This window comes from Bombina bombina, chromosome 10 (genome assembly GCF_027579735.1).
Source record: "Bombina bombina isolate aBomBom1 chromosome 10, aBomBom1.pri, whole genome shotgun sequence".
In the NCBI taxonomy this organism is placed as follows: Eukaryota; Metazoa; Chordata; class Amphibia; order Anura; family Bombinatoridae; genus Bombina; species Bombina bombina.
Genome location: NC_069508.1, coordinates 177,315,241 through 177,329,822, shown reverse-complemented (window position 1 = coordinate 177,329,822; position 14,582 = coordinate 177,315,241). Strand labels below are relative to the sequence as shown.

The window sequence follows — 14,582 nt, the reverse complement described above, 5'->3', positions numbered from 1 at the left end:
CAAGTGAGGTTCTCATTACCAAACCGCTGTGAGACTGCTATCATCTGACGGCTGTAAGGAGAAAGTACACCGGAGAGAGCAAGCTGGTTTGCTCTAATAACCAGTCTATTTCTACAAGCACATTGGTGTGCTCGGCCAAAGTGTGAGTACCCTGGGAACAGAATATTGCTGTGTGTGGGGTATTGTGGCTGTGGATACAAACAATGGTCGCCCTTTGTTTGTTTTTAACCCACACAGATTGGCCTGTTGCCGTTTGAAGAAGGGAGTCAATTTTGAGACCAGTGAGAGCCTACTGCTGTCGGCTGAAAGTGTATTGAACTTTACGATTGATCCAACAGACTGTTTGTTCTAGCTCACACATTGTGGACTCATATATTGTGACACTTAACATTTAATGAGGTGCCACTTTTCATTCTTATCTTTTTAAGCATTTTACATGTTATATATCATATGGTCATTTTAGGACCCATTAGCGCGCTCTGGTGTTTTCTTTGCACCTTTTTGGATTACTGTTATATTAATATACTTTTTACCTTGTATCTAAAGCCTCTCTAACAGCCCCTGCTCACATGACATTTTATTTATTATCTATTGACTTGCATTTTAGCCAATTAGTTCTGTGTTGTGCTGACTCTTAAATAACTCTATGTGAGTGAGCACAATGTTATCTACATGGCCCACATGAACTAGCATTCTCCTGTAGTGAAAAGCTAATAAAAAAGCATGTGATAAGAGGCTGTCTTTAGTGTCTTAGAAACAGAGAAATCTGGAGGTTTAAATGTTATAAAGTATATTAATATAACAATGTTGGTTGTGCAAAGCTGGGGAATGGCTAGTAAAGGCGTTATCTATCTTTTTAAATAATAACAATTTTAGTGTTGACTGTACCTTTAATTGGACATATGAGTCTTTTGCATTCTTGATTTGATTTTAATTTCCTTGTCACTTTTCACAGCTATGACTGCAGTAATCTTATCTTTGGACGGACACTAAATCCTCTTAACCACAAGAAGACGCCTGGAGGATCCTCTGGAGGGGAAGGTGCTCTCATTTCAGCTGGGGGGTCCATTTTGGGCTTTGGCTCAGATATCGGGGGAAGTATACGATTTCCCTGCTCTTTCTGTGGACTGTGTGGCTTGAAGCTAAGTGGTAACAGAATCAGGTTGGTTCCTTGTTTGACATTTATAGGATCATTAAATACAGTAGAATTGCATAATCAACAAATGCATAATAAAAATACAATGCAATAGCACTTAATTTGAATTTCAGATGTGTAGTAGTTATTTTTTGTGACAAATTTCAGTTATTTCATTTCCCTCCCCTTGCATGTATGTATGTATTGGGTACTTATAAAGCACGCTAATCACGCATGCTTGAATGTATCAGCAAATGTGCCAGCGGTGAGAGATTGGTTAAATAGATGAGTTAGGGTAGGGGTTAGTGAAGCAGAGAGAGAGGGAAGAAGTCGTGAACTAATAGGATCAAGTGGGCAGGTTGTGAGATGAGCCAAGGATAGGAGTGCAGAGACTTCTTCCTCTGTTACAGGAGGGAAGTAGCATAGAGTTTTGTTAATAGAAGGGGTGGGTAGCATTGCTGGGTTTGAGGGGTGTGAGTTGTAGATCTCTTTTCTAATGGTGTCATTTTTATTTTTGAAGTGAGCAGCAATAATCTGAGCAATGAGGGTTGTAGTTGGCGGGGGGTGCAGGCAGACGTAGAAGGGAGTGAAAAGTTGAGAACAGCTTTCTGGGGTTGGATGCGTGAGATGACACAAGGGAGGAGAAATAGACTTGTTTGGCCAGGCTGAGCGCAGAGTTGTAGGACTTAAAGGGACATGAAACCCAAAAATTTTCTTTCATGATTCAGATAGAGAATACAATTTTAAACAACTTTCAAGTTTACTTCTATTATTTAATTTGCTTCCTTCTCTTGTTGTCCTTTGCTGAAAAGTTTATCTAGGCAAGCCCAGGAGCAGCAGAGAACCTAGGTTCTAGCTGTTGATTGGTGGCTGCATATATTTATTGATTGTGATTGGCTCACCCATGTGTTCAGTTAGAAACCATTAGTACGATGCTGCTCCTTCAATAAATAATACCAAGTGAATGAAACAGATTAGATAATAGAAGTAAATTAGAAAGTTGTTAAATGTGTTCTCTATCTGAATCATGAAAGAAAAATGTTGTGTTTCATGACCCGTTAAGGATGAATTTATAATGCCGAAAATCAGCACAGGTGCGTGATTTCCTCCACTGCCGTTCAGCAGCCCGTGAACATCGCTGAAGATATCTGGTCTGTTTGGTGTTCCACGGTTTCCGTTGAGTGATTTGATGTACGGCGAACAGTGGAGGGTGCAGCTTTGTCAAGTGTTGGTTTTAGTGCCGAATTATACTATAAAGCCATGAGGTTTTGGCAAGAGAGGGATGAAATGTTGGAGAGCATAGGATTTAGTTGAGTGGAAAAGTCTGTATTCCCCCATAGACTTCATATGTGTGTGTATATATATATATATATATATATATATATATATATATATATATGTGTGTGTGTGTATATATATATATATATATATATATATATATATATATATATATATATATACAGTCCCAGCAAAAAAAGGCACTCACTGTTTTCATAAAAATTAACTTTTAATTATGTATCCATATATAAAAATGACATGGTGAGTACACCCCTCCTCACATTTTTGTAAATATTTTAAATTAACTTTTCATGTGACAACACTGAAGAAATTACACTTCGATACAATGTAAAGTAGTGCGTGTACAGCCTGTATAACAGTGTAAATTTGCTGTCCCCTCAAAATAACTCAACACGCAGCCATTAATGTCTAAACCGTTGGCAAAAAATGAGTACACCCCTAAGTGGAAATGTTCAAATTGGGCCCAAAGTGTCAATATTTTGTGTGGCCACCATTATTTTCCAGCACTGCCTTAACCCTCTTGGGCATGGCGTTCACCAGAGTTTCACAGGTTGCCACTGGAGTCCTCTTCCACTCCTCCATGACAACATCACGGAGCTGGTGGATGTTAAAGACCTTGCACTCCCCCACCTTCTGTTTCTGAAGGCCCCACAGATGCTCAATAGGGTTTAAAACTGGAGACATGCTTGGCCAGTCCATCACCTTTACCCCCAGCTTCTTTAGCATGGCAGTGGTCAAACTGCCCTGCGGCCCAGTCTCTGAAGGGAGGGGATAATGCTTTGCTTCAGTATGTTAAAGTACTTAAAGTACATGTTGGCATTCATGGTTTCCTCAATGAACTGTACCTCCCCAGTGCCGACAGCACTCATTCAGGCCCAGACTATGGCACTCCTACCACCATGCTTGACTCTAGACAAGACACACTTGTCTTTGTACTCCTCACCTGGTTGTCGCCACACACGCTTGACACCATCTGAACCAATCAAGTTTATCTTGGTTGCATCAGACCACAGGACATGGTTCAGTAATCCATGTCCTTAGTCTGCTTGTCTTCAGTAAACTGTTTTCTTGTGCATCATCTTTAGAAGAGGCTTCCTTCTGGGACGACAGTCTTGCTGACCAATTTGATGCAGTGTGCGGCATATGGTCTGAGCACTGACAGGCTGACCCCCCACCCCTTCAACCTCTGCAGCAATGCTGGCAGCACTCATACGTCTATTTCCCAAAGACAACCTCTGGATATGATGCTGAACACATGCACTCAACTTCTTTGGTCGACCATGGCGAGGCCTGTTCTGAGTGGAACCTGTCCTGTGAAACCACTGTGTGGTCTTGCCCACCATGCTGCAGCTCAGTTTAGGGTCTTGGCAATCTTCTTATTTCCTAGGCCATCTTTATGTAGAGCAACAATTCTTTTTTTCAGATCCTCAGAGAGTTCTTTGCCATGAGGTGCCATGTTGAGCTTCCAGTGACCAGTATGAGAGAGTGTGAGAGCGATAACACCAAATTTAGCGTATCTGCTCCCCATTCACACCTGAGACCTTGTAACACTAACGAGTAACATAACGCCAGAGAGGGAAAATGGCTAATTGGGCCCAATTTGGACATTTCCACTTAGGGGTGCACTCACTTTTGTTGCCAACGGTTTACACATTAATGGCTGTGTGTTGAGTTATTTTGAGGGGACAGCAAATGTACACTGTTATACTGGCTGTACACTCACTACTTTACATTGTAGCAAAGTGTAATTTCTTCAGTGTTGTCATATGAAAAGATATAATAAAATGTGAGGGGTGTACTCACTTTTGTGAGATTATGTATGTATGTATGTATGTATGTATGTGTGTATGTGTATATATATATATATATATATATATATATATATATATACACACATACACACACACACACACACACACACACACACACACACACACATATATATATATATATATATATATATATATATATATATATATATATATATATATATATATATATATACATGTACATATATATAAAAAGAGAGAAGCACTCAACCTGGGAACGAACAATAGCATAATAGCTTGTTCTATGGCTATTTACCACCCTAAAAGCAGCCTCTTTTTGCTCAATATGTGCCTTTCACAGAGAAGAACTTTTCTGTAGCATATCAGTCTGATCCTGACTTCACAGTACAGTCCAGCCCCGAAATACCAGGCAATCCCTCTCTGAACAAGAGAAACAGCAAAACCCCAGACGTACGTTTCGGCCTATTGTGGGCCTCGTCAGTGAGGTGCAGCCATATCCCTCTAGGCACACTGAGCAACAGGTCCACGTCTGGATTCCCGCATCACACTTAGGGAGACTTATTGAGCAAAAAGAGGCTGCTTCTAGGGTGGTAACTAGCCATAGAACAAGCTATTATGCTATTGTTCGTTCCCAGGTTGAGCGCTTCTCTCTTTTTATACATGTACAGTATATGTCTGTTAAATCCCTTTTCTTTTTTTTTTCCTAACATCTGAGACTACCTATCTTTGATCCCTTATAACTTTTTTTTTTTTTTTTTATTGAGGGAAATTTTCGGCATACAGGCAAAACAGTGAAGCATTACACAGTTATACAGAAAAAAGTAGCAATAACAAGGTATATCTATACAAAATACATAATGAACTACAAAGCTTGAGATTGATAATATCAATTATGCCCCTGAGAGACATAAGTTATAAATGCCTATAAAAATCAAAGACTTCTTTACCAAGAGAAGAGGCCGCTTTTGGACCCCAGTCTGTAGAGGAATAAATGATGTTTACAGAAGTCTGTCTGAAGTAGTAGAGACCACTCATGGGTCTCATTATATTCACCTCATAATTTTCAGTTTTATAATGCGACACCTGTTAACTGTAAAGCTGACACAATAAACAAGGTATAAACCCTTATTATACATATAGAAGAAAAGAAAATAGTTGAAAAGAAAAAAAAAATACGCTTACTGTAATCATAAAACTTAACTACTGTTCTAACGATCCCCACCATTGTATGAGTAAAGAGGGGAGGAGTCAGGTTGGAAACAGACAAGCCCTAAAAACTAGACACCATGCTAGTATTTCTTAATAGCTAATTATGAGTCACTACCCTAAGTCGATGTATCTTTTCTTATGACACAAAATAATTAAAACTAAATAGCCAAGCAATGGTACTAGAAAAAATGATCTGCATGTTATGCTCTCTTTGACATATGATACTGTACATGGGCACTGCAAGGAAAAACATACTGAATATGGCGCACATTCTTATGATACAGTTGGCAAGTAATATTAACTTATATCCTATTGACAAGAGATGTAACTGCAGGTCTGAAGATCCCCTTTATTGCATATGTAAGAGGAAGGGTTATATTGATAATGAAGGGGCTAATGCGGCCAAATGGTATAACTGTGGTTAGGCCATGCTGGATGCCTAAATGGGAATGCTAAGATATAAGCAGTATAATATAATACTACCTCCTGCGGGTATTCAGCTCTCAAGCCAGGTCAAGGTAGCATATGTGTAAGTACCAGCATAGCTCAACGTAAGGATACATATGCAGGACCAGCCTGCATTAAAGGCCATTGAGAAAAAATTTCGCAGCGCAATATAAAGGGGGTTATAGCCTCAGAGTAAAATTCAAAAAACCTGTACAATGCTTAAATACATAGAATATAATGCAACCACAGATTCATAGAATATGAGCAACATGAGCATTCACCAATGTTTAGTATCAAACTGTGCTTAATTATGAAAGATAAATGTAAACATGCAAAAGGAAAACTATATGAGCAATAATGTACATTAACCTAAAGTCCATGCAATAAGATCCATCAGCCTTATATAGGGAGCAAAAAGACACTGCTTGAAGTAGTAATGGGCTTTAAAGTCATCACACTCTTGGCTCCTCAGTCAGTACGATTTACCTTAATGCTCAGTTAGCGGCTGACTGCCATACTTATTAGCCCTCAGGACACCCCTCGAGCATGAAAGGGGAGCAAGGCTCCTGGATCCCAAACAACACGGTAATGCATATATGATGGTGTCCTAATCGGCAATCCGTAAGCTCCATCGCAGGGGAGCATATGCGGCTTCAGTGCGGCTGAAGGGAGGCATTTAGCCTGTAACAAGGGAATCGCACCGGAGCAGCCTTGTTTTTGTACTGGAAGCAGTTGCCTGTTGCGTTCCATAGTTTCACGCACCTGCGGTCTCTTCAATTGTGGTCCTAGGAAGGCTCCAACTTGCACTTGCAGCATGCTGGTAAAGTTTTTCAAAACAGCTGGTGTCATTATTCCTAACTCTGGGTCAGTCTGCTGTACTGTTCCCGTAGATCCAGGCAATCCGCTTACATGTGATGTACTGGAGGCAGGGGCTAGGCGCCGGGGCCCCAAAGCGCCAGCCTCCCCTCTTTCCATCTCACAAGCTGTAGGTAGGGTAAGAGTACAGGATAAATTAGCACTGCCGAGACCAAATGCCATTGTAAGCTGAGTTTCTAGGGCGGCATGATGGTTTTGGAGCAAGCTGCGCAACTCCCCCAGGAATCTTGAGGGGATCTGCATAGCGGGTATATAAGTAAGTACCGCAAGCAAGGGTAAAACACACAGTGGTTCTCTGAAAAGATATTGTGCCTTGTAGAGGAGAAAATTTGCAGCGATTTGCGGGATTCGCTGCTTCTTAACGACAGAGACAGATTAATGTCCTGCCGGGGGGTATTGAGATGGTAGGCCGCAACCCTTGAATCGTTCCGGTACGCTGAGTATTATCTCTGTGCAACAGATAATAGCATGGTGTGAACAGGCTCCCTTTCTTGTATATCCAAGATCCAATAAAATATGCAATGAAGTGGTAAAAGTGGAATTTTACTCATTCTGGTGCAGAAAGTTGCAGGAGCTGATGAATTTGCAGCCTGTCATGGCCGCTACCCGGAAGTCCCCCCCCCTTATAACTTTTTAATGCACCTTTTTTAAAAAAATAAATTGTTTTATTAGACAGTGTTATGAGTGTAACTGTACATTTTACATGTATTTTTGATGTTTTTTGTTCATTTTTTGTGCAACAGTAAACCAGAGCTCTGAAGTAGCAGCATCTCAACACATGTTAAATTCAATTGTGCTCAAGCGAGCTCAGAATCCTGCGCTACTTCTCTCACACGCAAAGAGCCGCAAAAAATCCCTTTTCGCTTGTGCGCATCTGTTAGTGCACCACTCATACTCTAGTCCTATGTGTTTTAATCGTGCTAATAACACTGTAGGAAAGACTCACAATTTATATATGATTTTTTTTTTTATATTGTGCAAATCTTTATTAGATATTGTTTGTTCCTTTTTCAGCAAGATTGGTGTGATGTCCAGCTCACCTGGACAAAAATCAGGTAAGACTCTTGCTAACGAGTTCCCCATCATTTGATAGTTTGCAGGATTGGTCACATCTGGGAGCTCTGTTCTGCTGACCACAAGGGATGCCTTCTTCATCACCCAGAGCCTTCCCTCATTCCCAGCATTCTCCCCTGGGCCACCAAGTTCCTGTTTTCTTAAAGGGACATTATACACTAGATTTTTCTTTGCATATGTAAATGTTTTGTAGATGATCCATTTATATAGTTCATACAGTTTTTTGTTTTTTTTAAATAGATAGTTTTGCTTATTTTTAAATAATATTGCTCTGATTTTCAAACTCCTAACCACGCCCCAAAGTTTTAGGAGAATACTGATCTACACCTACACCAGCTTGCTCCTGTTTGTGTAAAGGTTCTTTTCATATGCAAAGGAAGGGGGTGGGAGTGTCTGCTCTTTTTGCTCAATAACCACTTGCAGTGGGTGTTCCAGTAACCTTTTAAACAGAGCTAAACTGAGAACTTCTAAGTAAGTTTTTAAACCGTTTTATACTGGATTTTTATATCCGTATCTGTGCATATTATTCTTTATAGTAGTGTCTATTACATGCAGTTATATGAAAATTGGTGTATACTGCCCCTTTAAACTGGACCTATGTTATATGTTTAAAGTGTTTTGACAGCAGCTTTTAGGTGCAGACACTCACTATAGAGGACTTCCCTGTGTTTAGGAACAGCTTGAGAAAACCAGAGATTTAGAAAGGTCCAAAGTTACAAGAAGCACTTCTAGGAAAACACTGATTTAAAAATGTTCTGCAGTGTCAGTTTATGATTCCAGTTCCCCATAGTGTTGGAACGTTCCACAGCCTCTGTTTTTATTTTAGTGATGGCAATGACTGGACCGTTAGCGAGGGATGTGGAGAGCCTGGCTCTGTGTATGAGAGCGCTACTCTGTGAAGAAATGTTCCGACTGGACCCAACCGTCCCCCCAATTCCCTTCAATGAGGAGGTAACGTTTGATAATGATATTAAAGATCATATCTGTGCTATGAATGATCAGAGATTGCTAAATACGTTAAATGGAAATAAAATCCAAATTTCTTTCATAAAGGTAGCAAGAGTCCATAAGCTAGTGACGTATGGGATATACATTCCTACCAGGAGGGGGTAAAGTTTCCCAAACATCAAATGCCTATAAATACACCTCCCACCTCACTCATACCTCAGTTTTACAAACTTTGCCTCCTTAGGAGGTGGGGAAGCATGATGTGCTTGATTTCTTCAGTGAAAGGCGCTTCTAAGCATATTTAAGCCCAGTTTCTCTCTAAGTGCAGTGTTTGTCTGAGGGATGTGAAGGGAGTATTGTTCTGATGATACCATGTTTTCACCTATGTGAAATCTTTTCATAAGGCTCTCTGTAAATCGGTCGCAGAGATTCATCTGCTGCCTCCCTTTATAGATCGACAATCTACTCTTGTACCATTACCTCTGCTGATGTGTTTCAGTACTGGTTTGGCTGTCTGCTATATGTGGATTGGTGTCTTACACCGTAAATAAATACTTTTATTATATAAGACACTCTCAGCTATGGATGGGGCAATTTTTAACTAAAGTTGTTATATATTGTTTGTATACATGCCTTGAGTCAGTAATTCAGTGCACTTTTTTAGCGACTTTATTTGTGTCTGTGAAACATACAGGTTTTTTTTGGCGCTAGTAATTTATTTATAAATTAGGATGCTAAGTATTATGTTAGTCTCATGGAATGTTGATAATCACATTTTATGCAGCTATAATAAAAGTATCCATTAGGCTTTATTAGGGTACATTTTGTTTTTTTTGTATATGCAATCAAAATTCTTACCTACTTTTTAGAGTGATAGGTGTATTATAGGTGTATTAGAATTCCACTACAGCTTTGCATGTCGCACATGTGATGATGCTATTTATGTCATAGGGTGACGAGTCATCATTTTGTTGGCGCCAAAAAAAAAATTCCCACCAAAATTGCTTTTATAAGCTTCGCACCCAGCTCATTCAGTGTTCTCAGAAAACATTTAAAGAGCTTTCATGCAGTATTTTATGAATAAATATGTGAAAAGATCACTAGAGGGCGCTATGGTACAACATAAGATGTATCGATAACATATATGACCCACTGTTAAATGAGCTGCATAAATGCAGTGCAAAACGGCTCTAAAATCTAGCCAAAAAAAACAAAAATTATTACAATAAACCCCTAGCAATGAAATGTATACTTGGAGACAATAATAGCAATATGATAATGCAAAGTATAACAAAGTATACTTGGACAATATAAATAATGAAAAGCTGCACCTCACAACACATATACTAAAAAAGCTATGTATAATGAAAAATCCAAAAAGGTGCAAAGAAACACCAGAGGGCGCTAATGGGTCCTAAAATAACCATAAAATATATAACATAAAAAATACTTAAAGAGATAGGAATGAAAAGTGGCACCTCATTAAATGTTAAGTATCACTATGTGTGAGCTAGAACAAACAGTCTGTTGGATCAATTGTGAAGTCCAATACACTTTCAGCCGACAGCAGTAGGCTCTCAATGGTCGCTAAATTGAATCCCTTCTTCAAACGACTACAGGCAAATCTGTATGGGTTAAAAACAAACAAGGGCGACCATTGTGTGTATCCACAGCCACAATACCCACACATACAGCAATAATCTGTTCCCAGGGTACTCACACTCTGGCCGAGCACACCAATGTGCTTGTAGAAATAGACTGGTTGTCAGAGCAAACCAGCCTGCTCTCTCCGGTATACTCTCTCCTTACAGCCGTCAGGTGATAGCAGACTCACTGGCTCTTCACAGCGGTTTGGTAATGAGAACCTCACTTGTCAAGGAATTGCAGGCAATGATTTTAAGGATTTTATTTTATGTTCTCTCTTAAAGGAAGTTTTGTTTACTTTGGGTATTGAGGAGTCTAAATCTCCTATGAATAAAGCTAGTAATGATCTAAGCCTGGTACCTTTTTTAACCCTTCTTCTAGGTTTAAGAAATTGTATCCTTTACCTGGAGCCAAGGATCCTTTAGATAGAAAGCTTGGATCTTATCTAAGAAGGGCATATTTACATACTTGCTATATTCTTAGACCTGTTATATCTATGGCTGATGTTGCTGATGCTTCTACTTTTTGGTTAGACGGTTAAGCACAGCAGTTGTCTTCAGATTCTGAATGATCTAACATTATTGTTTTACTTCAACATGCAAATCATTTTATTTGTGATGCTTTATTTGATGTTATTTAAAGATCTATGTCTTTAGCCATTCTAACTAGAAGAGCTTTACGGCTTAAATTTTGTAATGGTGACATGGTGTATACAACTAGATTATTATCTCTCTTTTTAAGGTAAAATTCTTTTTGGTTCGCAATTGGATTCTATTATCTCCACTGTTACTGGGGTAAGGGAGTTTTTCTGCCCCAAGACAAGAAATCCTAAGGGTAAATTTAAAGCTCCCAATAGTTTTCATTCTTTTCGTCAGAATAGAGAACATAAAACCACTCCTTCCCCTAAGGTCTCTGGCTCTAATTGGAGACCATCTCCGAATTGGAATAAATCCAAGACTTGTAAGAAACCAAATCCTGCCCCTAAACCTACATGAAGGTGCGGCCCTCAAGCCTGTTCTTCTGGTAGGGGGCAGACTAAAGCTACTCTGTCCAAAATCGGTGGATTCAGAATATATTTTCTCATTGGTGTCAAATAGGATTCAGAATAAGACCTCCTTTGGGAAGATTCTTTCTTACCCATGTAACAAAATACCCAGTAAATGCTCAAGCCTTTCTGAAATGTGTTTCAGATCTAGAACTTTCAGGGGTAATTATCCCGTTTCTACAGCAGGATCAAGGATTGTTTTTTTATTCAAATCTATTCTTTGTACCAAAGAAAGAAAATTCTTTCAGATCAATTTTGGATCTGAAAACTTTAAATCGTTTTGTAAGAGTCCCAATTTTCAAGTTGGTGGCTATAAGGACTATTCTGCCTTTTTGTTCAGCAAGGTCACTTCAGGTCTCATGATTGCAGCATTGGACGCAATCCTTTTTTCTTGTTTCCATATGAGACCTCTACAGCTTTGCATGTTGCACCAATGGTGCAGGGATTATACTCAGCTATCACAACTGATATACTTAAATCCCAACACTCAACTCTCTCTGACTTGGTGGTTAAACCATCACCTTATTGTTTAAGGGGCCACCTTTGGTCGTCCTACCTCCTACAACAGATGCAAGTCTCACAGGTTGGGGATCTGTCTGGGGGTCTCTGACAGCATAAGGAGTTTGGAATCCTCGAGAGGCGAGGTTACCAATCAATATTAGAACTCTATGCTATTTTCAGAGCTCTTCAGGCTTGGCCTCTATTCAAGAGAGAACTGTATATGCGGTTTCAAACAGACAATATCACAACAGTGGCATATGTCAATCATCAAGGGGGACTCACAGTCCCCTAGCAATGAAAGAAGTGTCTCTAATACTTTCTTGGGCTGAATCCAACTCTTGTCTAATCACTGCGATTCATATACCAGGTGTAGACAATTTGGAAACGGATTATCTCAGCCGTCAGATTCTACATCAGGGGAGTGGTCTCTCCATCCAGATGTGTTCTATCAGATTGTGCAGATGTGGGGTCTTCCAGACATAGATCTGATAGCCTCTTGTCTAAACAAGAAACTTCCCAGATACCTCTCCAGGTCCAGGGATCCTAATGCGGAATCAATGAAAGCTCTAGCAGTTCTTTGGTTTTACCAACCTGCTTACATTTTTTCACCTCTGGGAGTGATTTCACAGATCATAATGGAACAATCTTATTTGTTTCTGATAGCACCAGCATGGCCTCACAGGTTCTGGTATGCGGACCTTGTCCAAATGTCCAGTTATTGAAACAACAAAAGAAAGCGCTGATTAAAAAATAGAGGATATCTACTTTTAAAACCTGCTAGCCAGTATCTATCCAATGTCTGTCTCTAAATGTAGTACCTCAATTAAAATAATGTAATTATAATTAATTATAGGTGGGGATACACTGCACAGTTTGAAAATTCCACAATTTAATAATCCAACATATTACTATATATACAAATTCAGTTTTTAAAAAACACAAATTTAATTGTTTAAAATTGATCAATCAAAATACAGGTTAAACATGAAAATACACACAAATTTTCCTAAACAAATTCATATAAGTACATATAATAAAAAGTTCGTTTTTGGTAAAAGAAAACTCCTCTAAAAGTTTTGTTTTTGTAAAATTCCTCTAAAGGTTAATTTGATGAAGTTAGTGAAGTTACTGAAACGATTCCTTAGTGGTGATAAATTTCTAAAAAGACAAGGGAGACAGAATGGTCTCGTTACAGGCGGTATTGGTGTTTTAAAAAAGGTGTATACAAGTACTTACACCAGACGCTTTTGCTGTCAGCTCCTCACAGTCCTTGCAACCGTGGCAATCGTGTAGCATTGGGCTGGAGAATAATTTTGTCCAATAGTTGTGTTATAGGTATTTTATCAAGACTAACACTTTGAGAAAGACATTTGGGGCTCTTTTCCTATCAGCGTCCTGCAAACATTAGCAGTAACGCTCTTTTTTGGATAATCACAGCTCCCCTTATAATAATTTTTTTGGATTTAATTTCTCAGCGGAAATAGCTGTTTTTATTTTATGCCTCCCTCTCTAGTGGCTCGTGGACTTCCACATCTTGGGTATTATACTTTACTAGCTCATGGACTCTTGCCACCTATATGAAAGAAAACATAATTTATGTAAGAACTTACCTGATAAATTAATTTCTTTCATGGTGGCAAGAGTCCATCAGACCCACCCAATTTTTGGAGGGTTATGATTTTTTTTATATAAAGCACTTTATCCTGTTCCTCTTTTTTTATGCTTTTACTCCTTTTTATACCTCACTAACTTGGCTATACATTAAACTGAGATATGAGTGAGGTGGGAGGTGTATTTATAGGCATTTAAGGTTTGAGAAACTTTGCCCCCTCCTGGTAGGAATGTATATCCCATACGTCACTAGCTCATGGACTCTTGCCACCATGAAATAAATGAATTTATCAGGTAAGTTCTTACATAAATTATGTTTTTTAGGACATGCAAATTTAAAACACTTTCCAATTTACTTCTGTGAGCTAATTTGCTTTGTTCTTTTGCTATCCTTTGTTGCATACCTAGGTAGGCTCAGGAGCAGCAAACCACTACTGGGCTACACATACATATATCAGTTGTCATTGGCTTGCCTTTATGTATTCAGCTAGCTCCCAGTAGTGCGTTCCTGCTTTTTCAACAAAGGATACCAAGACAATGAAGCAAATGTTATAATAGAAGCAAATTGAAAAGTTGCTTAAAATCATATTCTCTGTCTGAATCATTGAAGTTTTATTTTGGCTTTACTGTCCTTTTAAAGGGACATGAATAAAAGATCGTAATATAAATATTTTTAAATGCATATGGTAAAAATATTTGCTATATACGTTATTTGTTTTACACCATGTTCCTGTAATTTTAACTTTGAATCTGGTAGGATTTCCATTTCTGAGAATTGGAAGTGCACACTGCAGACTTTACAAGCCTCACTCCTCTACATATTTGTCCCTAACTGACCTCAGCAGAGGTGATAACAAAACTTTTGTTGTGAGGTGACAATGACAGTGCTGGTATGTTAAATTATTGCAATACTGCAGAAAGGTTTTGCAATTTACGTTCACCAAGATTACAAGTTGTGCGCTAAACCTGGTGCGTAAATAACGCAAAAAAAATTAGCGGTACC

At 38.9% G+C, this 14,582-nt stretch overlaps 1 protein-coding gene across 4 annotated transcripts in view; it reads left to right on the top strand.

Annotated features, from left to right (window-relative positions):
* The window catches only part of LOC128641014 (vitamin D3 hydroxylase-associated protein), a 241,528-nt gene that overhangs the window by 40,052 nt on the left and 186,894 nt on the right, over positions 1-14,582 (top strand). For all 4 annotated transcript variants that reach the window (XR_008399423.1, XM_053693534.1, XM_053693533.1 and 1 more), the window contains 3 exons: positions 956-1,162; positions 7,771-7,811; positions 8,657-8,781. Coding sequence is in view for 3 of the 4 variants with exons in the window: in XM_053693534.1 (XP_053549509.1) it covers positions 956-1,162; positions 7,771-7,811; positions 8,657-8,781 (373 nt within the window). In the remaining variant the exon portion in view is untranslated. The remainder of the gene's footprint in view (positions 1-955; positions 1,163-7,770; positions 7,812-8,656; positions 8,782-14,582) is intronic.